The sequence below is a fragment of the Solea senegalensis genome, linkage group LG19 (genome assembly GCF_019176455.1).
Source record: "Solea senegalensis isolate Sse05_10M linkage group LG19, IFAPA_SoseM_1, whole genome shotgun sequence".
Classification (NCBI taxonomy): Eukaryota; Metazoa; Chordata; class Actinopteri; order Pleuronectiformes; family Soleidae; genus Solea; species Solea senegalensis.
The window spans coordinates 12,226,207-12,252,494 of record NC_058038.1 but is presented as its reverse complement, the minus strand read 5'-3'; the positions used below and the strand labels follow the sequence as shown (position 1 = coordinate 12,252,494).

The following is a 26,288-nucleotide window of genomic DNA, read 5'->3' as shown; positions in this document are numbered from 1 at the left end:
GGATATAAGACGAGCCCATATGGCTGCCATAGATCCAAAGTGAGGGGCCCTCTGTGCAGGCAGATCAGCTCAGATTGTTCTTTTGATGGGGTGATAGAGAGAAGAGACCAGACCAGATGCACAAGGTCAGCGGCAGGAGAGTTGTTTTGAGTGATGTTTGATGGTGTCTGCTGTTGCACTCACTTACGCCTCTCTCTTTCTCTCTCTATCTATCTCTTCCCATCATGCACTTCTTGACTCTCATTTCTCTTTCACCCTCTCAGGTTTTAGCGATCCACAGTGAAGCAGAGAAGGAGAAATCGGAGGCTAAGAGGAAGATGGCCAAACTAGAGGATGCACTCAGGTACAGTAGTGAAGGCCAAGTGTTTTCAGAACATTATAGAACAGGCTGGAAGACAGATTAGGAGGCAGTGTGGGTTCAAACCTGGGGTTTTGATACACTGAAATATTGATGCACTAAAACATTGCAGTATTTCACGGCGCGACACTATTGATTCTGTGAAACGTTGTATCAATGTGGAAATATCCTTGACAGTGGTTTTGTGTTGAATTTAAAGTCCCTAAAAAGTGATAAAAATATCATACATAAAATGTATGAGTGGCCACCATATTAAATTTGAGTGGTAAAATGTTTAAAAATGAGGTTTTAAATCATGCAAAATTCAGCTTCATTCTCTGCTCTGAGATGGTGGGGGGCAGGGGGCGTGGCCACTGCAGCCGTTGCACACACTATTCTGGTGAAACACCCGTGAAACATCACGGTTTGTCAGTGTTTGTACGGAATATTAAAGTAGATGCTTCGATAACATGTAGAGAAGCAACATTTTCACTATAACAACAAAAGCAGCTACTTTAGCAGCAGCATTTATAAATGTATTATATAATTATTAATTTCACATATTTACCCTTGATGGAGAGTTGTTTTTGATTGTAAGAGTAGCGTGCGTGCGTGTATGTGTAATCGCACAAACTCTTTGATCTTTTTTTATAACTCTTTAGTAGCCCTGTTAGTTGAGAGCCTGGAAACTCTAATAAGTTCGACAGGTCAGAGCTTCATGTGAATCAGGCATCTGGGTTGAACCACTGAAAGTACTAAACCTAATCTGGTTATATAAATCCAACGGTCCCCACGATGAAGGAAAAAAGACTAGAACCTGTGATAAGCATTATCTTACTCTTCATGTGAGACATGATAATGACGCTCGCACAGTATAGACTGAATATTTCTTTAGAGGAGTGTCATATGTTCATAATATGTTCAGCATTTGATAAAAAATGGTTTCAAGACATGTTTAAGGTTTCACATCTAATAATGACTGGACTGCAAACAGACAACTTTTCCACCTACTCCCTCTTTTCCCAAGTGTGTCAGAGAACTATGGTTGCCTTATTTTATATGTCTTATATTTTATGGGAGGTGCTAATGAAATAGATTATCTATGATCCCAAGCACAGGTGGAGGGAACACGGGGGAGAAGAGGGCAGCCACCTGCACCTTGGGGAGCCTGTGAAAGATGAATTATTATCGTAACTTTAGATCAAGTTATACAAGTTATACTTGTATTTGTGAACATTAACGCAAAAAAACAAAACCTTAACAAATGTATAAGCAATATAATTACGTGTTACAAGCTGAGGCTTTTTCAGCAGGAGCTTCAGACCCTGCTAGCCGCCCCTCCTGTAAAAAGGGATGACAATTCATTATTAACCCTCGGACAATTATTACCTAACTCTGCTCTACAGATATAGTGTCTCTAGTGTTGTGTTGGTAATAACATTTGCTCTTTTACAGCCTCAACACGTCCACATGTTGGCTGCCAAAAAAAAAAAAAAGATTGACTTTTTAGCTGCTATTGATGTTTTGTGGTGAATAAAAATATGCAATAATGGCATTAACCAAAGACGTAATCCAGCTCTATATTAATTCATCCACATCTGCCTGTTGGTTAGACTCGTGAACCCATCTCTTACACTTTGGATAATTCTCTCTCTTAGCTCCATCACTTCCTTCCCTCCAGAAGTGTGCAAACACACCGCTGACAGCTTCAGCTTTGACTAACTGCAGTCGGTGCATTCCACTGAGTGATTAATTCCACACCGAACAGCATCACTTTGTCACAAGCCGATTTCAGTTTCCCTGGTGGAACTAGTGTTCTCCGCAATTGGACACATTCTGCAAACTCGTCTCCACCAGTTCTATCCACACACTCCCATTGCTCGTCACACTGCCATCATCCCCCCCCCCGTGAGATTTTTAACTGCTCGTCACAATGGGATAGCAACCCAGACACAGCAGGCTGAAAAGAACGAGCTGAGCATCAGTTGCTCAAGGCACTTAGTGTCTTTAGCGTCCTCTGAAAACAAGGATCCTTTTTTTATGCGAGGAAGAAAATGGTGACGATTAATATTCCTTTGTGTTTATGTTGATGTGAGAGAAAATGAAAGCAGCATTTTACAGTTTGTTTTTTTTGTAAATGTCGCAAAGGGACAGTGATGGTTTCTGTGTGCGTATTGTTTATGTCGTGGTCGGCCCGACAACACAGGACAAGCTTATACACAACAGACGGATCAATTTGTGCATAAATTATCCTTGTTGTTGGTATCAGTAATGAGTCGCTCCGTCGTTTAGCGTTAAACCCTGAGAAATGGCAAGTGGCCCACTGGACTCTTAGCTAATTAAGTACTCTGGCTTCACACACACACACACACACACACCCACACTAAGCCGTCTGATGTCTGCTACCTGCCTGCTGCTGTGGTCTTTAAAGGTGATCCAGGAAAACTTCAAAGCAGGAGAACCAAGAAAGCAGCTCGTGTGTGTGTGTGTGTGTGAAAAAGAATCAGAAAATGGATGATGAAATGAAACAAGTAGAGCTGCTCATTTTCTTATAGGAATTTCTTTTATGTTTCACTATGCCACATATTTTAGTTTTAATTTGATCAAAACATCACTCATTAATAATGTGTGTGTACTTGTGTTTGTTGCATCTTTACGACCTGGAATAAACACAGACCTTGTCAGGACCTCATAATGAGGCAGGACCTCATTTCTGAGGAACTGGTTATGTTTAGGGCTAAGATTTAAATTGTGTTGAGGTTAATGCAGTGTCCTCAGAAGAAAAGCTCTGCAAACCTGTGTGTGTGTGTGTATAAGTACCTGAGGCAGGGCTTGAATGACTGTTGGCAGTTGCTCATGTGTAGCGTACACTGTATATACAGTAGCTTTCATCCACATGTCTGTCTTTCTATAGCTTACACCCACTCCTTTCTTTCCAGCATAAAGAGATAATCAGCTTGTCCTGCCATGCAAATAAGTACTCGTGCTTTAACTTCCAGCTCCAGATCTGTGTTACTATAGCAACAACAACAGAAAGCACTACAAAGCTTAGTTTCTCTCCTCTTCTTTCATCCCATCGTTCCTCAGATCATTACAGGGCATTAGCATTGAGACAGAATGATGCACTAAAGGGGGTAAGATAGAGGGAGCTGATTTGAGGAACAGCTTGCCTGCTTTTGCAACAGTGACCTCCAAATCACAATTTTGAAAACATCAGAAAAGCCCCTGAATGGTTAAAGTAGGGGTAAAGAAAAACAAGTCTCCTTCAGTTGTATTTCTTTCTTAGTATTTTGTTTCCACGCCGTCCTCAATACTATCCCATTCCACCTTCCTGCCACTTGACACCCGACTGGCTTCATCAAAACATGTGCCTGCTGATGTGTGGTGCGGGGTTATAGAAGCTCTGGGTGTGTCTCAGTGGTAACCTCTTCTCAATTTGATCATTTACAGTCAGGAGAGGCAGAAGCAGCGTCTACTTTACGCAGCGTGGGGGGAAAAGTGCTCATGTTTGAGTGGCTACTTGCTGTGTGTGAGACCCTTCAGCACACCAGTGCACGTCCATACTGTGACGGGTGGGATGTGTGATGGGAGTGCAGGGTTTACACTAAGTTTTGTGCGCTCTCTGTCTCACTTCATTCCTGTTTCTTGCACTCGTGCTTTTTTACATCACACACCATCCAGCTGGATCTTGTTTTTCTGATTTCTTAAAGTAAAAACACTGTTTTTAGCAAAAAAGTGAGACTCTTATTGTCTTTGTCTATGTTGTATTGTTCAATTTATTCATTTTTGTGCGTTGACGCTCTACTCTTAAAGGTGTACGGCGCATCCAATATGTTCTTTCACGTTGTTTTGTGTGTGCACAGACATTCTTTGCTCTGTGTGTGTGTGTGTCTTTGAACTGGTCTTATCTTTCTCAGCATTCCTCTCCCATGACAGGAGAGATGAAGGGATGCAGGAGTGGTGGTCCAGAAGGGTATCAGAGGTGTAGTAGGAGTAGAGGCTAAACAGCCTGCAAACTCAGCAAGTGTAGAGGTACAAAAGCAGGTGGATTTATGGATCCTGAATATTGAAAAGCTTAACGGGGGGTTCAATATTTACTCCCGTGACAGCTAAGCTGAAAGGAGAGGATTTTGATGGGTTAAGCGTCAATTCACTCCCACTGACCTGACTAAAGGCACATTGTAAACAGCTCTTTAACTGGGTCTAAATGGTCAGGGTCTGGGTGAAAGGAAAATGACAGTTCCCTGTTATGTACATTAATATTAAACACTAATCTCCAGAGATGTGTTTGAATACAAAAAGTCATTTATACTTTATGTGAAGAAAAATCAACAAGAAAAGCCTTGTGTGTTAGTTACGCTGTGGGTGTAGGTGTATAATTGCAGTATTGTGAAATAGTTTTTTCGGTTTTGAACATGAAATAAAATGGATAGTTAATAAAGCAGATAATGAAATTGTGCTCTGACAAACTTGAGTTTGACTTATCTGATCACTGCAGTATCTCAAATCACTTAAAGAACGTCCGTGATTGATATTTTCGACTCTTTGGTGTCACGCCTGTAACGATGTTGAATGCCGTGCCTAATAATGGCCACGTCAGCCGGCTCAGTTACAAATATTCAACGACAGAATTGATCGGTCTTAAAGAAGGACCCGTCAGTATACTCTCTGAAACAACTCAATCCTCATAGAATGCCTTGAGGGCTTTCATCATTCCATTAAAAAAAAAAAAACCCTCACAGCTTCATTCTCCATTCTATAATGTTGTGGATATGGAAATGAATGTGTTTACGTCAGGGACTCCTTCCTCCTCGTTGATTTAAGATATTATGCTGTAGTCTGCATAATTAATGAAGTCAGATAGTATTTAAAGGCACAGCAGAGGCAAGGAAACCCCGTTTTAAATGAGGGTGAGATATTTTCTCTTTGAACTGAAGATTTGAAGCTGTAGTTTGACTAGTATAAGATGAGATAACACCAGTGTTTCATTATGTCTAAACTATATATATATAAGGAGTTGTGTAGGGATACAATAACGATTCGTTCTGTCATCTTCCCAGAGTAGAACTAACTGAAGTAGTTTTGTCTTCTTCTTCTGTCCCGCCCACATGTTTATCCACCCACATAGTGGTACTGTCAGTCTGGGCTGCATCAGATTCCCCTTCATCCTTGAAATGTCATCTGTCAAATCCACCGATGTTTTAGCAAGGCAGTGAGCCCTCTTTCCCCCGCAGTGTTCGCTGATACGTTGCTGACTCCACCCGAACCCACGCTGAAATGGAATGATTGCTGTAAGAAAATAGACAAAATTACAAGGAGGAGCGTCATTCTAAAAATTAACAATTCAAAGAATGAATTGTTGGTGCTTATGTATTTTAAAGGAGAAACTGTTCCCTGCAAGTACCCGGATAATTGTTGTGTGCTGATGTTGTTTTCAGCCTCGCTGTTTTCATCCTGCTTCATATCTCGTTGTCAAATACCGCTCATAAACAGACCACATTTGTTGGCAGTTTTAAAGCCATCGCACTCAATGATTCTCTGTTTTCCTCTCTTCTCTCTTCAACTCCTCCTCTCTCTGTCTTTAATATTTTCTTGCCCTTGTGCTGTCTGTCTTTTGTGTTCTCTTATTTGTGGTCTGTCTCTTTTTCTGTGTCTGTTTCTGTCTTTTATTCTCCCCCCCCCTTCTCTTTCTCGGGGGATGCGGACGAGAACCAAGCCTACTTTATTTTTTCTTCAGAGGGCGCTGAATATTTCAGTTTTGCATTTTCTCTCTTTTTATGTGCTCCCTCTTTTTTTCCAGGCCCCTTTGATGTGTCTGTGGATTCGTTATCATTCCGTTTGGATGAGCTCACAGACACAGATGCGCGGGCACTAGCATGCACTTGCACATACACCACGTCTACACACACACACACACACACACTCTCACTCTCTGTCTTTTTTATACTGGAGACCAGAGGCACACAGAGGCAAGTGTGCTTTCTAGTCTGTTTGTCAGTCTTTTCCATGTGCTGCTCCACCCACATCACTGCCCATGCAATTCTTAAATACTCTGCTTACATGAAAAGAATATTTGCATAAGCAATTACAGTTGCTTTTGTGCGCACTGACTTAAATCTTTGTTAACTGTACGTGAATGTGTGTATACATTGAGTTCCTTTTCTATATTCAGCATGTGCTGCACACTTGCGCACACACACACACACAGGCGGCATGTGGCACCGTGTGGTCAGGGTAGTCCGGCATCCCTGCACCCCTCCTGTCTGCCTGAGCGGCTGGAGGCGGAAGCTCCTTCACCCTGCTCAAGGACAAACACTCCTCTCTCCTTTCCTCCCTCTCTTCCTCCCCTTGAAACAGCAGTTTAACATTGAGGGATGAGAGGACTTCCTCTTTAGAGAAGGCACATCTTTAATTTGAGCCTCCTCTCCTTCCACTTTTCTGACCAGAGATCCATTTAAAGCCGACTGGCCGCCCTGGCGCTGGCACCCCTCTCCTTCCTTTCCCTCTCTGTTTCTCCCTGCCAGGCCTCCCTGACTCTTTTTCCCTGTCCTCTCATCTGGCCCTCATCACTCTGTTATTGATGGTGACACACTGTCTACCGCTCTGGTGACCACACGCATTCAGAAACACACACACACACACAGTTTTTCTCCCAAGAATCACTGAAGGTGCCGCGTGTTTACCTGCTGTTCTCGGCTTCACAGCGCAAGATGTTTCAATCTGTCACATAGTTGAAGTAAACTGCAGTGAGTTTTTCAGTGCATCCTCAGAGGTACAGGCCCAGCAGCCAGCTCCAACTTAGTTATAGTGCTTTCCTTGAGTAGAGTTGTCAGTCACACACAGAGTTTGCAACTGTGGCTCACGAACAAAGGCCCATATATTCACACATGCATTACACCCATACACACACACACACACACATCCTCTCGTCTCTCAAGCAAGACACACAGCCACTTCATTTCTGTTCTCCTTTGGAAGTTTAAAAACTTAGCTATTTCTGTGACATTCTCTTTTCCATCTTCCTCTCTCTTTTCTCTCTCTGTCTTTATCCATCATAGCCTTTCCACATCTTCTTAGTGTCAGTCTGGGCCTGGAAGGCCGAAATGCAACCAGACTGATTAATAATTACAGAGTACACAAAATTGGTAGGGGAGAAAAAAACGACAACAATCTCTTTGTCGTTTGATGTCCGACATGAGAGAGACCAAAATTACAAAGAGACAGAACACTATAAAGAGGAGAGAAAGCTTGCACATTCTTCTTTTAATCCTCCGCTTCTGTTCTATCCCCTTTTATTGTTTCCTTTTGCTGTTTTTATCTCATTTGTCTCACTGTTTCTGCGCGTAAATATTTAGCCGTTGCTCTGACGACTGGCGTGTGTGAAAAGTGTGAACTTTGTGAATCCGTGTCTGTGGTCGCACTGGTTTATGTGCGCACTCGGTCGCATGCACACAATGCGTCCCGCTTCATGCCCGTCCGCGCTTGCACAAACCGAACTGTCCTGCAGCTCTGTGTGGAGAAATGCGTCATAGTCCGCAGCGAACACCCGTGTACATGTGATATGTATTTTTTAAAATTGGTATGAAAATCAGAGAATCGTACTCTGATAACAACACGACAACTACTAATAATAATCTTTATTTATAGCAATGTTTGGAGCAGAGAACAATAAAAGCAGGCATCCAAAACCACAATGGTTTAGCTTGCAATAAGAGGAAGTCCTGATATTAATAATAAAAGGTCATGCAGCTTTGTGGTCAGGTCTATGCAGCATTTTCTCCAAATGACAAACACTTGGAGTGAATAAAACACAAGCCCAAGCAGACACAGCTCTTTGTAATCACGTCTGTGTCCAAGTCGTAAACAAGTCATGTGTGTTTTTTCATGTGACTAACGCACATCATGATTCTAAGTCTAAAAGGGCATCGCAATAAGGTAATCTTATTGTGACTAATTTGATTTTATTAACCTATATAGTTTAAATATGTTTTTTTTTTATATGAAATCAGTAAAATGGTGAAATAATATCCACCCACGCCCAGGACTCTCACTCGTGCCGGCATACAGTGCAGCCTCCTTGGGTTGTGCTCGACTGTCGCTCACTATCAGTGTATGTTGTTATTGCTGGGCTTCCTGACTGTGGCTCTGACAGCTCTCGGTACGAGGCCGTCCCTCTCAGTCTGCTTGTCAATCCACTCCACTCACAACTCTGTGACCTGACATGTGCCAGCCATAGCAGCAGCAGCAGCAGCATACCTGCATGGTACCCATGCACACACACACACATGCAAAGTGTGATAGACTGTCAAGTAAGCTGATAGTTACTGTGCAAGTGCATGCTAAAAATGACTTGCCTGCACTCTCTACACTATATATTAAAACAAAAATAGTAAATGGGTGTATAAAATCAGATGCTCTTCAGCATGTGAACCATTTCACCTTCTGTTGTGAGGTAAAATGTTACCGATGATCTCGATAGCCCCACGTTTAACAACCAAAATGAAATTTGGCATTTTGGTGTTTCTCTCTTAGTTTTCGTCCTTGTTGAAATGTCTTTATAGCGACTGTCTTGAAAAGTTCTTACTTTCTTGAAGCATTTCTGGATTCCTGGTCTGAATTTGCATTTCTCTGGCTTTTTTGTTGTTTCGTTTCGTATATTCATCACTGTGCACGTGTGCTTGGTTTGAAGGGAGATGGAGAGCCAGTTGGACAGAGCCAGGGAGAGCCAGAGGCAGCAGATCCAGCAGGCAGATATGGCACTGGAGCAGTTTAAGAAACAGGTGGAGCTCAGCTCTGAGAAGACCTACGCAGACATGAAGCTCCAGGTCTGGTACACACACACACACACACACACACACAGAGTAATACTTTGAAGGACACTCATTAGTTTCATTTTCATTTGGACAGCTTTAACTAAATGTTATCCCTAACCTTAAGCATAACTAGTAAATGCATAACCCGACCTTATCCTAACCCCAATTTAAAATCTTAACCAAACGCATTCCTCAGAAATGAAGTTCTGCCTCATTAGGACCAGGTTTTGGTCTCCATGAGGACCGCTGGTCTTGATAAGGTCGACCGTTAATACGCACACACACAAAATAAGTTAGCTAACAATAAGCTGTATCCGTGCACACCTGTTTCCCGTTATATATGTATTCAGTCCATGCACCCTCTGATATTCACGAACATGTTGTTTGTGTGTTTGCTGTTATGTTCCACTTATAGCTGCATTTGCACAGACGTACAAACATATACTTTAACCCAGCCTCCTTTGATGTTTACCACAAACAGAGCTGCGCTGTTTGACAGGCAGTAACCAAGACAACCACACACTTAAGGCAAGGTAGTTTTATTTATAAAGCCCATTCCACACACAGAGGTAGGTTGGAGGTGTTGTGCAGAGACGTAAAAATAGAACACAAAGTGCAAAGTTAGCAAACAATTCATACAACTTAAAAGTGATAGGAGATGAATAGAAGACAGCAAGGAGCAGAGAAAGTGGTGACAACATTAAATTGTTTGCTGAAATAAATGAAATATAACAATTTGAAAATATATAAAGTCATTATTAGTATTATTATTAGTATTATTACTACAGTTTTCTTAACTGAACAGGAACTTATAATTGCACTATAACATAATTTATGACCTCTCTTTTGAAATATATTTATAAACGTACTACTTTTGCCCTTCATTTTTAACCCTAACCGAACCATAACCATATTGCAATGGTTTTCGGCCTGAATGTGTCTTCTCATCCATAGTAACACACACACACACACACACACACACACACACACACTCACTTCATAGTTGCAGAGACACAGCCTGACCACAGATGCAATAAGGCGCCACGTTGGCTGTGCTTAAATTCCTGCGTACGTCTTTCTCTCTCTCTCCCTGTCAGGCTCCCTCTCTCTCTCTCCCTCTCCCTCCTTCTCCCTCGCTCCTAATGATTTGCACCATCCTACATCTGATCACGGGTCTTTCACTGGACCTTTGAACTGCTCCTATTGTGAAAAATCAGGATGTAACGGCCAAGAACATAATTATCCCCAGGCTGTTCTCACTTATTCAGTTATTCTATATGAATGAAATGATTTCTACTTTTGCCCGTTAAGCCGCTGCGTTCAGTTATCCACCATCGCAAACTGGCCTCACTTCCTTTCATCAGGTTTACGAGGTCCCATACGTTAAGCAGCCAGACTAATTCGTACATCAGTCCAGCCTCATTATCATTTCTCCACGCTGTGTGGGCGGCTGCTTTTTGGGAGGGTTCTCCAATCGATGAGCACTCAGCTGTAAACTTCTGACGCTGTCTTACAAGTCAGATTGGCTATGGGCATTTTTGTTCAGCATTCAATTCGGCGTTCTATGCCTCTTTTGTGTGTGTGTGTGCGCGCGTGTGCACTTTGTATTGACAAGGCAGCACTGTGTGTGCTCCTGCATGTTTTACAGCAATGCATTTGAGGGAGATTAGCAAGTTTTAGTCTTTGATTAGGGAAGTTTTTCAGTGAGTCAGTATGTCAGGGCAAGTGTTGTTTGCATAGACAAATGTAAAGGCACGCCCCCTCCAACTCACTGACCGAAATTAAGGGTAGAGGGGAAGTGATTGGAAGTGATTCTGCTTTTATTATGTAAAGCACTTTGTGCTACATTTGGACTGTACGAAAGGTTCTCTATATAAAGTTTGATTAAATCACTAATTCATTCATTTATTGATTGATTGACATCAAAAACATTGCGTTGAGTATTTTGCCATTATAGTAAAATAAAGTTCAAGTTCAAGTTTCAGAAGCTTGAATTATTTTCTATACTTTTGATATTCAGCCCTTTGTGAGCTTACCTAAGCTCACAAAGGTGTTTTCTTTGGTTTGTAGCTATTGAATACATTGATGTATGTGAGGCAGAGAACATCTGAAACTTGACCAGCAAGCAATGTCCTCTTTCAATGCTTGGAAAATGTCTGTATTGCTTTATCTTGCTCCCACTTTTTTTTCCTCCTCTTCTTATCGTTCCATTCTCTTGCTCACTTTTTCTTTCCCCACTGAGCCCCCGGCATCCCGATCTCCAATCTGACTTTATCCTCAGCCCGCATCAAAGCCACTGCAGAGGGGAGCAGTCTCTTCTGCATCCCTGTATTCCCCTCTCCCCGACTTCTCACCATCACTCCATACAGAAAGTACTTCAAAAGAAGCTTTTACACTCTGTTTTCATCCCTCCATCCTTCCTGTCATCATCTCCCTCCGCCTGTCTTCAAATGGTGTTATATCTACGTGGATTATCTGTATCACTCCCTTCCTCTGTCTATCTTTCTCCTTTTAAAATCAGCATCCCCCTTCTAGACCGCACTAAAAGAAAAGAGTTTGCCTTATTGTGGTGGTGGTGGTGGGGCGGGGGCACCACCATACAGAGTTAAATCTCTGTTGCATGCATATTTTCAAAAGGCATTTTGGGCATTTTGAAAGGATTAAACACAACACATTCCTGGGTGTTACACAGCACAGCACAGATACTACGGTATTACGCTAAATTACTTTTCCAATTTGTATTGATTATCGTCACCTGAATAGAAGATATGAAGGTTGGCTGCAAGAAATGTTAGTGGAAATATTGTCAATTTCCTTTTTTCCCAGAAAACTCCAAAGAGCCAGATGTCTGTGCAGTCTTCGAGTCATTTCCGTGCAACTGCAAATTACTACTAGTATTGCATATTTAATGCTACATTTATTATTAACCCTTGATGTATAACAGCACTAATATAGGGCTGTTATTACAGTATCACTACCACAAAATCACATGGAATTTGTTGACTATATTTCTCCCCACTGGCAATTTTATTAAATTCAATTAAGTGGAAATGATTACAGCAACTTTCACTCTGATGCTGAATGTGATTTGTGATGATGTTGCTTGCGAGTTGTGACAGCATGCGACACACTGAACATATGTTCTGAATATCCATACATCGGCTAATAATAATAATAATATTGAGCAAACATGTCGGGGAGATACTGTATCTGTCTAGTTTCAAGCTTGTGACCGCAGCCTAAATGTTTTTCCTAATCATTTTATAGGCTACTACATGTGTTTGAATTTTTTTTTTTTTTTTTGTCGTGCCTCTAGATGGGGAAGGTAGAGGAGGACCTGATCCGATCCAAGTCCCTCAGGGAGAAGCAGGCCAAAGAGTTCTCTGAGCAACTTGATGCACTCAGACAGAAATATGAACAGCAGGTTTGTATGAGTTTATTTTTTTTATCTACCTGTACCTGCATGTGCAAATAGACGTCTCACCTAATGTATCAACGACGAGAGATACTCATCCTGCTTCTCCCATCACATTGTTATCTTTGCGATCAGTGATCCTGTTGGAGCCAAGGGGACTGACATCTTGTTATTCCTCCCCATCTGTTCTGCCTGATTAATGTCTCATTATAAGGGACACGCTTTAGAGTGAGCTCAAATTGCAGCGCAATAAATATCTTAAATATTGCCAATTGGAAACCAATGCAATCTGCACAGCAGCTGTGCAGTCACCTTATCGTCCCATCTCCATCCCTTGTCTCCGATAAGGAGTCTCAAAACCGTTTTCACCACTCATTGAAATCTAGTTTTCTGATAGGAAGACGTCTTTTGTAGAGCGTCAGATTCAATTAAACCACAGAAATGGTTATTATCAGCGGCAGCCTGTGTCATTGACGAAGGCAGGGGCTGTAGTTTGTATAGTTTACTTTCATATCAATGGCCTGCTTTATAGTATTTTGTTCCTGCTTTCTTTAAATGTACAGTCTGTAATTACTATGTAATATACAGAAGATCTAGAATGATGACATTGTGAAGCAGCGTGGAATAATGAGCATTGTTGTCAGGGCAGAGCTCTGGTGGCAGAACGCGCAGCAGGTGATGAGTAGTGGCAAAAACAACAGACAGCAAACTGGCTAAATAGTAGTAGAGAATATTTCCTCCATGTCAATGTCATGATAGTGGAGGCAGATAAAGTGATTACTACAGTAAAAGGCGACCAAAATAAAATGCTCTTTTACCCTGAGTAATTTATGCATTTAAAGAGTGTTGTAATGTAAGTGCAGATTTTTATTTTAGTTCTACATAAGGTGCAAAATAAGGATCTGCACTGACAAAAGATATATACATTCCTATATACCTTGTTTGCGATTAAGTATTTAGTGATTCATAAATGATTCAAGTCTGCTTTTGAATTATTTAAAAAACTAATAAAAAAAAAAATAGCATCTCCCCTTGTCCAAATGATAATGATCATAAGGCACGACATAAGTCTTGGAGTGTGCTGGACTGTCGGATGTGTCCCTCTTACTGGTTACTGTATCCGTGACCGTGCTGATTTCTAAGCGGGCAAACTAGCACTTCAACGGCCTGTCTGTTAACAAGCATATTAGCACTCACTTACAGGCCAGAGGGAATTTAATCTGCATGTAATTTGCCTTAGGTTGTTGTAAGTGGAGGATAAAAGGCTAGTGTTATTGCTAAGAAAAACTGGAGGATGTGTTCTCTGTTACTGATTTGCTCCTCATATCAAATGCTGTGTTAGTAATTATGACATACATAGGAAAAATTACCTCAATTTGGATGTTTGGTGTAATAATTAAATTGAATCCACAAATGCAGAAGTGTGCCGTGCATCCGGATAAGCGTCTTTTCCTGGCTTAATATCATACACAAAATTAGGATATCATCGACTATGCTCAGTGACAGCAGCCCCAACCTAAAACACAAAGAGAACCTAAAAGAAGACATTTTTCGTCATACAGACATAAGTTATAGGTTATAACAATATGGGAATTACATTTCCAAGCAAAACTGTTAACTGTTAATACAAGATTAACAGTACTTTGTTGCCATTTTTTTGTTGTTGCTGTTTGTAAAATTCTAACTTGCCATGTTACTGTATATTGTGATACTTTGGCAGCTGTACACTTCAATGGCTTATATTGTCCTGAGAAATCATCAACTGTTTTTATTATATGTACAAAAACATGCAAGTGACAATTATAATGTACTGCCATGCAGAGTGTGGGGCGGTTGACAGTTGAAAACAACTACACAGGGTTAGCAGCACATCAGGAAGCTTTTGTCATCAAGATAAAAACATAAAGGCAAGGAGCCTTTCTTTGTAATGATGCTGATATAAGCTCTGGTGACATCACTTCCACAGAACTATAGACAAAGAATATATGTGTCTCACAGGGTGCACATTGATATGTGTGAGTGTTCGTAAGAAAGTGTGAGAACTGTGGATTCTGTGTAACGCTTAAGCATGATCACAAGTCCTCTGTGTGGACCCGTTCTTCCACGCCTGCATGTGTGTGTGGATAATGCCTCCACTGCAGATAGACTGATGTCACGAGATTGCAGTGGTCAGGTTTGTTCATTTCAGATGCTCACAAGAGAACATCCCCTCAAGGGCAGCTTCAATGACACTTTAAAATGGAGCCATGTATGGAGGAGTTGTTTTCCAGCTGACTCTCGCTGCAGCTAGGAAGCGTGATGACCCGACAGTGCTCCGCTTCTTGACGTTGCAGTGGCGTAATGAGGTCAAATGGCTGGTGTGGAGTCTTGAACTTGAGACAGCCCCGTTCTTCAGATGTTAGACTGAGATAATAAAGGAGTTGGGGAAGAGACATTCAGGAAAATGCACACACACATATCCATACTCGGTGACACTCAGTGGCCATCTTTAATTCAAACCCTCAAATGAGGAAGAAAGGGCCCCTACGAAAAAAAAAAAAAAAATTACCCCAGCCTCCCCTGCTGAGAGCAGACAGACCTTCTGTCCTGCTCCTCCCCTCTACACCCTCAAACTGAGGCTGAAAGAAGCCCATTACCTCACTGTCCTGTCTCAATGCACACACACAACCACGTTGGCCGAGGCTGACACCAGACCCACTCTGTATCTGTGGCACCAAGCTGTGCTATAACCAACTCAGTCTTCCCTCATAAGCGCCATGTCGGTCCCTTTAAGAACCGCAGCACCCAGCATCCTCCACTGCATGCTCGCACTGCGTGATGTCACAACCAGGCTCCTCGCTGTGTCTGCTTACTGTCATCGCCTTTTTTGCGCATTTCCCTTGTGCTGTTTTTCCTCACAATGGATCTATCCAGTCAATTTCTTTAGCCTCATTTCAACTCAGATCCCTTCTTTCCTCCAGAATCCCTCTGGCCTAAGACTCTAAACAGGAGCGAGCTGTCAACCAGGATGCCATCCCACAGTTTCTCTATCCACATGTCCTGCTATCCTGCTGGGGGAGTCTTCAAAGCAATTGCTTGCTGATCAGTCTGTCAGCTTTGACTTGTGTGAATACAACGATTTCTGGCTGTGGATTCGATTTGTATCTGTTACGTCCTTGAATGGAGAATGAAGGCAATCCATGTTTGTCGGTTTGTAAAAGGTGCTGTTGACAAATGCACGGTGTCATGTGGAGGATGTTGCCCACTTTCTGCATAGTATATGTCAAACGGAGCATTGTGGTGTCGTGTTATGTTCTGGTATCTTGATGGCGAGGGTATAGATGTATGTTTTTGTATATGTGTGCCATCCATGGGGATTAAATACATATTTATCCATCTGCAAATCCTCCAGTCGGCCTTTTTAGAGGACATTTTGCAAAACGTTCCCAAAAGCTTAAGGGTAAATTCTTGGCTGCCAAAATAAAGTGTCTATTGTGGCCTTCGTCTCATTGCCGAGGACAGAATCCGGCTTCCTGTAGATAGGCCCTCATTCATCACCTGCTTTGAATAGCATGCAACATCCGAAGATAGGGCCATGGATAGCTCAGGCACTGGGCTGTGGATCTCCACCTTTCTGGCAGGCCAGGTAGGGTGCCGTCAAGCACAATGTGCTGGGGATTAGCTTCAAAGCGGGGAGGCAAATGGGCCCCAGGCTCCTGCTGTCCTTTCAAGGCTCCGGCTGGGACTGCACGGCGGGATGGTGTGGGGGTCACTGGTCCTCCCGCCATGGGGGAGTGGGAATGGAACAGAGCCTGGGAAAGGCTTGGGGCTGGGAGTTCTGCTGCCAATGCTCACCTCTCAGCAGGTGACTCCGCTCACAGCAACACTGGGACTTGCTTCAGATGACAGGATGATTAAGCCCTGAAAAATTGGAGCTTTGCATCCCATTAGAAGTGTTTTATTTCCCCTTACTGTATTGTAGGTAGTTGGCTGCAACTCCCGTGAATCTGAACGTTTATACTTTAACTAAGTATTCCTGTTGATTGGTGCACACGAGTGCTTCCTATATTCTGATAACCTTCATTAACTACATAAATCCCTGTGATAGCAGCCGTGTATTCGCTCTTTGGGCACAATTTCATTTATTGGGATATAATTTACATTAACAGTTAAACGGTGAATCAAAATGTATGCTCCCCAATTTTATTTTATTTCAGTTTGATTCAAAATGATCATCATTGTCATCGCCTAAGCCGATTTTCGCTGCTGTCAGGCGCATAGCATGGGGCATTGGGTACTTACTGCAGCCAGATGGCTAACCCCTGCCAGCTTGCATGCACAGCCCAAACTAGCTGCTCTTTTATATGCCGATTGCAGAACAGGGCGAGGGGGACAGATTTTAAAAGAGAGAGGAGTGGGACATTGAGGACCAGTTCGTACAACTGGCAGGAGAGGTGGGGGGGGGGGCGAGACAGACATAAACGCATCACGTCGTGTTTTTCTCTGACAAAGCAAAGAAGCGGAGAAACTTTTCGTTTTGTTGTTGTTGTTTTTTTTTTCCAACCTCCTTACGGATTTCACCAAACTGTTGGGGCACAATTGTGTTGTGGTTGGAGGACCGGGATAGGGGGATTTGGATGAAGAAAGGATGGATGGACAAGTTGTCATGACGACAGGGTTGCTCTGAGTGTGTGTTGGCTGATGAAGTCTCTCCTTGCCTGCTTGTCCAATCAGATGGCTGAGCAGCGCATGCAGCACGAGCAAGAAAGGACGCGGCTACAGCAACAGCACATCGCGGAAAAGGACAGCCTGGTCCAGGAGCAACAGCGGGAGGTGGAGAGTGTGGAGAGGCAGGCCAGGGCCACACTGCAACAGCACCAACAGCACACCCAAGAGTGGAGGAAGCACAACGCTCAGGTAGGGGGTCTCCACTGTTCCATGTTCGCACACACATGCGGACGTTTGTCCACCGCTTTCCCGTGGACAAATGTTTTTGCGTTTTGCTATTTCCAACAGGGTGTCAAGACACTTTTTAAAGGTTTTATTATATGAAGTTAAAAATCTTGATTTTTTTTTTTTTTTGAAAAGAAGTAGGGTGCGTGAGAAAAAGTAAAAAAAAAAACGTTTGCAGTGAAACAACTTTGAAGAACATAATAATGTTTTTTTATATTATTATTACTTATTTTAAGCGTGTTTCGTGATATGACTCATAGAATTGAAATGTAAGAACTACACGCAGTCGGATAGAGATAAATTTGTTGCGTTGACCACAATTTATTTCAAAACAGTGGGTTGAATTTCTTTTATTTTTCCGCCGTATGGTTGCGGACCAGCGCCCTGTGCTTCCACCGAACCGCTTGGCGTTCCCCTCTCACCACAGGTATCTATCTCCCATCTGGAAAATGGAGGTTATTCCCTTGTTATGACTCGGACTGCCACAAAGACTGCGTGACATTTACGTCTGTATTTATGGACATCTCTGACAATGAGAAGTCGTCCTGTTTCCATTTAGCTGTACCAGCAGCAGGTCTTCATCTCATACCCCTCGCTCAGTCCTCGCCTCCCTGCAGCCTGGGCTAGCTTGGAGCTCTGTGGGAAACCATTTGCCTAATCAGCCTCCGACTGGGGACGTATTGGGCTCATCAAGCTTTTGATTTAAATTGACATTATGTTCATCATTAGCTTTGGATAGAGATTCAGACAGACGCGCGTATTTGCCACAAATGTGTGCACAGAGTCGCGGAAGAAATCAAACTTAACGTAAACTATTTTCCATTTTATTTGTGTCATTACTCTGCACAGTTAAGATTTAGGAGTTAAGAGATCATTTATATTCACCACAAATAAAAATAAGGCATCTGCTACAGTATTTGAACTTTTCTCCCCCTCCTTTATATTCCCTTTACAACTGTGGTACTGTTTGGATGTTCTCACTAATGGCCACTGCTTCTTATTTGCACTTTTAAACCACCATAATACTAAATGGTGGTTCCATTCCATTTTTTTTTTTTAAATATTTTTGGGGAAATATCTATGGCCCCACCGATGGCACCAGCTAGTAGTTTTCTGCAGATGCTGTCACAATGAGACATTTTGTTTTTGCTGAAAACATGCTGTCCAAGTCATGTCAAAGTGATGTGTGTTTGTGACAAATCTCGTGATCTCTGGATGTGAAAGGAAACAAACCTTCGAGGCCCTCATCTCATATTCTCAACTCCTGTTTACTTGTGCAGCATTTTAAGTAGCGATCACACGGCTGACTAATGTCACATATTAAAGTGACAGAAATCAGATTTTCAGTCAAGCCTTGGAAAGACGGTGGGGTTTGTGGAACTGCAGGGGATGTGAGTTGGTGTAGGCTTCCTGTGTGAGCACTGCTCCATGGATGTGCTGTTAAAATGACAAGAAGCTGACACACCACCACCACCACCACCAGCAGCAGCAGCAATGTATTAAAGATGAGCTTTTTTTTTTATATTGAGCAGATCCACTTACTGTTAAACACTTATGCTTTACCAAGGCTGTTTACCCCTCGAGAACTCTTGATCTGTCACACCGATACTACATGTTGCCCTTCACTGGCATCCTCTTGGTGAAAATATAAACTGATTATGATCATCCATACAGAATACTGTGCTTTCCAGCACATGCTGCAGCTTCTTTCCTTCATTGTTTCCTGTGCTCCTGGCTGTCCTTGGATTTTCTCCAGCCCATTAAACAACATAATCTCACCAGACAATGATATTATCATCAAGTGACATGTCGGTAATGTGCAACCCAAATGTTTCCTGTGAAGATTGAACCCAGACCTCATTATTTCTGTTCCTGGAATCAGTGGAAGGACAGTTGGCTAAAAGAACAGCAAATGTCAGTCACACACTCTCAGGATGAGTAATACCCGCTCATCCCCTTGATGTGGCGGGACAGAAATAAATAGCATTCCTGACTCTTGCCTTGTGTTTGAGGAGGAGAGCCATTTGAGTCGTCGCAGCGACTGAAGGGAAGATTATGTACACAGGGACACATTGTCCTGATCCCACTCAAGTTTGTTATCCAAGAAACTCTGACTTTACCCACTGCGTAGGCGCGACACATTGTAAAGGCTTTGCAGCCCAACTGTCATGTATATGGGGCTTGTCTCAGCATGATTAAAATATGTTTTAATCATCTTCCCTTTACTGATAGAGACGTTACATGTTTGCGAAATTCCTGTTGAACTAAATTAAGCAGCTGATTTAAAGACGTTGCGTGCTGTTCCCTTAAAGGGAATAAAGTATTTTTTTTTAATCCGTTTATAAAAACCGTGAAAGGAAGCTTTCAGTTGGCAGCTGAGGATGATGAAATAAATGTTGCTGATGAAACGTGTTTGCCTGTAGCGAGTGCCATGTTTTTCTGTTAGCTGATCAATGCCCACCAGAGGATGAAGGAGTTTCATGTACTGTTTTGGATTTAGGAAACCAAAACCACCTTACCTTATTACACACTCAAATTATAGTGTCGTGGCTTTCATTGTTTTTCCTCATTCTAAAAAGGTGTCCGCCTGCGTGCACATGCATACACCATTGAACAGTTCACTCTGTAATATATTAAAGGAAAACAATAACTACAATTTAATATTCTCCACAAAATGAATCCCCTCTAACATATTCTTCTCCACTTTGTGTCTGTGAGGTTTTTTAGTTGTTAAACATTAGTTTAAATTTGAAGCCTTTGATGCAAACAAACAACAGAATGTGTTTGTTTTAATCCAAACCAAAAACTATTATGGGTGTGATTCTCCACAATAATTATGTCTTTTTCCTTTTTTATATAAGAACACACACACACCATCTGGACTTCAAACAACATGGGACAGCAGGTGATTCTTGTGAGGTCTTTTTGTCTGGCCCGTGATGGACTAAGTAATGATGCTGTCAGTGCCTTTTTTTTGTTTTTCCTTTTTTTTTCAAAGAATCTCAGTCCTGAGTATTTGATTAAGATGAGTCATGAGAGAGGGTTATGACAGAATAAAGTCAAAGCTAAGAGGATTTGTGATGAAGAGAACAAGGCAACCAGTGCAGTGTGTGGACACTGATTGTCTCTGTGCTTGTGTGTCTTGTCATTTACCAGACGATTGGTCCCCGAGGTCTTTCATTGTCGAGTCAGTCTTGTCTTATTACTCGGGGATCTCCTGTAGTGTATGAATATGTGTCACTGTAAAGCTTTACATTATCTTCTCATATACATCTGAGAACTTGTGTTAGAACTCAGCTCATTATTACTTTTTCTTTTCTTGAGAACGGTTGATGTTGAGCCACGATGGTGAGCGAGTACTAAGGCTGTGTGATGTGATTGTGTTTAAAAGCGTACTTTCTTTAAATGAAGCCATTTTGGTACATGTATACATCACATCATGGGTTTCAGCCAAGTGGATTTTTATCTGGTTGACAACAGTGAAACATTTGATCCACCTTGTTTTGTCAGGTCTCGCACAGCATTGCATATATTTTGAATTAAGACCAGTTATTATTGTTTCTAGTAGAGCCAGTTACAACACAACATCAATTGATCCTGCAGGACTGCAGAACATTCATACATACATAAAGTAGATGGGGGAAACCACTATTGGTAAGTTTTGCTTAGTGTATGTCAGGTAAACTGTCAAGTTACGCATCTATGACAGGGGTGTCCAAACTACGGCCCTCGTGAGATGTTGTGCGGCTAGTTTGAAACCCTCTTGTGACATTTCTATGCACTCATTTCATATTATTGTTATTTGACTCCAGATGTGGAAAGAAAGTAACAATTGTGTCAATGAGAATTAAAAAGAATTTAAAGGAATACTTCACCAATTTGTATTTAGCTTTATATTACTAGAATAAGGGTAGTATTTTTGAAAAATGTTGCTTCCCAACGTCAGTTTCCCCTGAGTTGAGAAATATCTTCATTCTTTTCTTTGTTATGTGCCCACCAGTGATATAATAACCCACTTTTTTTCATTCCAAGAATGTAAACAGCGTCCGCCATCTTTGCTAACAGTTACGCTAACAAGACGAAGTGTCACTGGTGGGCACGTAACACAGAGAAGAAAACAGTGCATTTGTATGTAAATGTTACTGTTCAAAAAAAGGGGAAACGAAAGGAAATGTTCACATTATCAAATATGGCCCTCGTTAAAAAAAAAGTTTAAATTAGATGAACAGACTAATGTCTCTCTCAGTAAAGACTGAAGGCAGATGGTATCAGTTGGCCTGATCCTATGCTAACATCCTTTGTGGAAGAGCACAGGTGTAACTTATATGATATGATTATGGCTCTATTCCATTTAGGTGTGTCTGTGAGCCAGAACACACACAGGCTGGATAATGGCATTGGCATTCATAAATTGAATAGAGCTGTTATAAATTACACCCGTGTTTGCCAAGTCACCATCCACTGTGGGAATCTCGTTTAAAGATTGTCATCTTTATTTGATATTACAACACAAAATGATTTTTACTGCATGAATATGTTTTTTTTTATTATTATTATTATTGCATTGATTTAGTCACCTACTTTTTTGATCAATCAAGCTAATCAGAGATGAGAAGTTACCTCCGGAGCCAAGACTCTTTTGAAGTTGCTTGTGTAAATATGCTGTCAAAACAAAATGTAATTAAGGTCCTTCAATTATGAAAGCTTGCAGTTGAAAGGAGTGGTAGATGGGCTGTTGTTGTTGTCCAATTTGAGTTTCCACATCCTGCACTTCAGTCCAAAATGCAAACTGTCTCAGAAACACCATGGACGTATGAAGGGAGAGTTGTCATACAGTTGTTTGTATTTTTCACTTACGTCCCCCTGTCTTCTCTTCTATCTTTCTGCCAGTCTTTTGTCTTCTTCGCTGACATAGTGTGACCCAGTATACTTCCTTTGACACTCTCCTATTGTCGTCGAGAGCTGCTGCTGCTGCTGCTGCTGCTGCTGCTGCTGCTGCTGCTGCACAAAGCCTCACATCAGCATGGTAAATGTAGCCTGTTTGAAGAGCCTGCACTCACTCACATCCAAAAAGAAAGATGCCCCGTTGCACGCCAATGCCTCTGTTCTGGAAGGTTATACTCTCATTTATTAAAAGCTTTTTTTTGGGGAAGAGAGATCATCCACATTTGTTAAAGAGAATTATACATTAAAGCCTCTGTGGTCTCAGATCTGATAGCTGCCTGCCCTTGAAGGCAATGGCAGAGAGGAAAGACTGGAAATGTTGGGGAGACAGGGGAGCGGTACGGAGAGAGAGAGGACTGCATTGTGTTTGTTGTTTGTTTTTTTTTTTGTTCATTTTCTCCGTATGTGCTGCATGCCGTCATATGTACAGTATATGACAGCAAGACAATGTGTGGATGCTTGTCTGTGTATATGTGGATGTGTGCACACAGCTGGATGTGTCTGCGTGCCAGTGCAGGAGGGAGTATGCAGTAACACCGAGCCACAGCAGCTGCCTGTTTTTTGTGACACTCCTTTGAAGTCGTTTTAATTCTCCCCAGTGCCCGCGAAAAAAAGACTTTAGACACTTTCTGTCTTATTGCCTTAGCATGGCGCTGTCCTTGGATGCCCAGGCGTTTGAGCAGAGGGGAGGGGGTTGGTGGGCAGGAGGCAGAGCTTACAGCGCAAACAAAAGTAAGCAAGAACGTCAAGCGGGGAGAGGAACCAGGATGTGCAATCGCTGCAGCATACATGCAATGGTTTAGAGGAATTAAACACAGTAACTGTATCGTGAGTCTTCGTTCCACCTACACTTCATTACGCTGTGTTTTCTCATTCGAATAGTCATGTCATACTAGTGTGATACCGTTCAAAGTCACTGGATCAGCTTTTGCCCAAGAAAAAGATGTATGTGTGCGATATGAATTATGAACCCAAAATATAACACACGCTTCATTGAGTGCGTGAGTGTGAGGCAGGGCTGCAGTAATCATGTCAGCTGTGTGGACAATACAGTGTATTTTCTTTAATTGATTTAAATTAAACCAAATCAGCAGCAGCAGCAGCAATCCTTAGCTGAGTCATGTTGCTGTTGTATGTCCTTTTGAAGCCATACAATATTTGTCAAACATTTCTTCACATTCTCTTACTTTTTTCTTTTTTTTTTTGACATTTCCACAAAAAAATCCTTTCAGTTTTTAATCCCTCTCCTCATTTCCTTTGCAAACAACACCAGCACATCGGTGCAGCTCTGTCAAACTCTAGAGACATGTTTATACTCTGTCTCTTCCCAGTTTTGAAAACTGTCACTTAACAAGACTAAAATGAATCTAAGTCAGTCGCTCCGATGGCTGGCATCACGCAAGCAAGGTAACGCAGTTTTGCCGGAGAATGACACCGTTAGACGGATATACTCGGCAGCATATATACCTGGCAATGTCAGGCAAGTCGTAACTGTACCAGCTGTTCTTAAAAAGTGAGGGTGTTGGATAGATGTCGTGCACCAGGATGATGAAACAGACAGAGACAGACTTATTGCTGGATCGCCAAAGATCCTGAGGACAGCAGAGGTGGATCACTTCTATAAAACACACTCAAAATATCTGGAAAAGATGGAGTGATGGGAAACCACAGACAACGGATTCCGCTTATAGAGTCATAATGATTGTTTTGTTGTATGTTGTATGTAAAGCCGACCAGGAAGCTGTGAATCTGTATGCCAACTTCAGCGTTGTTACAGGCTCTAACGCATTTAACATAAATATCTTGTTTATTTTAGGTTTTTGCTTTTATTGTGATGTGTTCTCTGGAGTAGAGTGAGGGGGAAGTTTATCAGAAAGTTGAGGATTTGATGCTGCAGGCCTGGAATATTGGTATTGTAAGATATAGTCAGTCTGTCGGGTTCTGAGACTTCTATTTATTTATTTATTTATTTATTTTTGCTTGATTTCTGTGTATTGAAAGTGTGCATTGGACTCTAAACGCTTGAAACAAGCACTGGTGCCATTCATCTTTCTGGAGCTTTTCCAGCCAACATAGTGCTGTGAGCAAACCGAGTCACGTGACCGTCCGGAGATCTATAAGTGCTTCTCAAAATCAAGTGGGGGGAGTTTGTCAATATGTCAAAATGGTAGAATCACTTTCATTCTCCTTATGCTAACTAGTGATAAATAAAAACAATAGAATAAACTGGTAAATTCACGGTGGACACGGAACATATTTTAATGGGGTTGCTACCATTTTTAAAAAAAGCCCTGCAAAACATGCACATGCAAAGGATTGTGGGCACGTCCACTGCGTCGCACGGTGGAACAGTGGTTAGCATGTGGGTTTTCTCTGGGTACTCCGGTTTCCTCCTAACATTAAAACACGTGTTAGAGTAATGCTTCCTGTCAGTGCCCCTGACCAAGGCACTGACGTTCAATCTGGAGTTGGTCCCCAGGCGCTGCTCAGTGGCTTCCAACTGCTCCTAGTTCTTGGATGCTTTCCTAGTACAGGATAAGTGAAATGCAGAGGAAGAATTTCCCCCACGCTGGAATTGTGATCGTATACATTGTAATGTAGTTTGAATAAAGCTTTATTTAAAAAATATAGGATTGGATTGGATGAAGACATTTCCTGCAATGAAGCCGTTGTATCTGTGCTAGTGCTAGTTTTTCTTTCTTTTGATATTGGGATGGGTTTTATATAATTGCTGTGTGAGCCTAAGCGTATCCCTCACTTCACATTTTCTACTGTCTTGAGGCGTAACTTCATTACACGCGTGGTGTTTCAACGGACACAGTAGAGTCGTACTTCTCAGCATTCTTGTTCTGTTTTGCTTTGTTGACTTTCACTGGCAGCACCATTAAAGGGCTTGTTTCAAGGCAGAACCCTTTAAAAAGAGGTCAAGATAGCAAAATAGGACACAACATAGGCAATGGCCTACAACAACAAACCAAAAAAAATAAACCAGGTATTATCTGAAATGAAAGGTAATAACTGTAATTTAGACCTATGTTCCTATGACTGACCTGTGTTTGTTGAAAGAACAATTCAAAACTACAGTTAGGTGGTTTTAGGTACTTTCAAAAAACGTAAAAGTATAATATAGAACATTCTGTCTGTCACTTATTTGTCAATTTCAGCTACACCACTGACGGCATTTACAGTATGGACTATGAACAGGAAGTCATCATAGCTTGACTAAGAGTTTCTCTTTTTCAGAGCCAAGAGATAACTGCTGGGCTTTAGTTAATATCACATACCTAAATCCACTCTACATCTCTGTCTTTTTCCAGACTGTACACGATCTCGAAGCTCAGCTGTCAAGTCTGCACGATGAACTCAAGAGGACCCAGGCCCATCATCAGAAACAGCTTGCAGAGCAGGCAGCGCTTCGGGAAGAGGAAAAGCAAAGGGCTTTCCTGGACAAGGAGGCGACCCTGGACCGCCTCCGGTCTGACATGGAGCGCATGCGCAGTGACCTTGAGAGAAGCAACCAGCAGGTGAAGGACGCTGCTCAGGAAAAGGTGGGTGAAGGGCAGGCAATAGATGACAGCACAGAGGTTGAAGGCCTCTGTCGTGCACGTTGTCCTCTAGCTGGAGTTGGAACTTGTATCCGCTGTAGCAGTGAAGGCCTTTCACATGACAGAGATGACAGGTATCAGCTTATGGAGGGAAAAGGGTCAAGTTTGAGGGAAGATGTGACAATGTTCATATTTTTTCACTTGCTGCTAACTTGAATGAACCAGCAACATCTGCAGTCTTAAGGTTATAAGGCTTTTGCACTAACTTCTACATCTATATTCAGACCTGTGCACCGTAATGT

At 42.0% G+C, this 26,288-nt stretch overlaps 1 protein-coding gene across 3 annotated transcripts in view; it reads left to right on the top strand.

Annotated features, from left to right (window-relative positions):
• The window catches only part of cep112 (centrosomal protein 112), a 97,806-nt gene that overhangs the window by 27,730 nt on the left and 43,788 nt on the right, over positions 1-26,288 (top strand). For all 3 annotated transcript variants that reach the window (XR_006362292.1, XM_044051343.1, XM_044051344.1), the window contains exons 17-21: positions 264-343; positions 9,027-9,162; positions 12,467-12,574; positions 17,279-17,461; positions 25,759-25,989. Coding sequence is in view for 2 of the 3 variants with exons in the window: in XM_044051343.1 (XP_043907278.1) it covers positions 264-343; positions 9,027-9,162; positions 12,467-12,574; positions 17,279-17,461; positions 25,759-25,989 (738 nt within the window). In the remaining variant the exon portion in view is untranslated. The remainder of the gene's footprint in view (positions 1-263; positions 344-9,026; positions 9,163-12,466; positions 12,575-17,278; positions 17,462-25,758; positions 25,990-26,288) is intronic.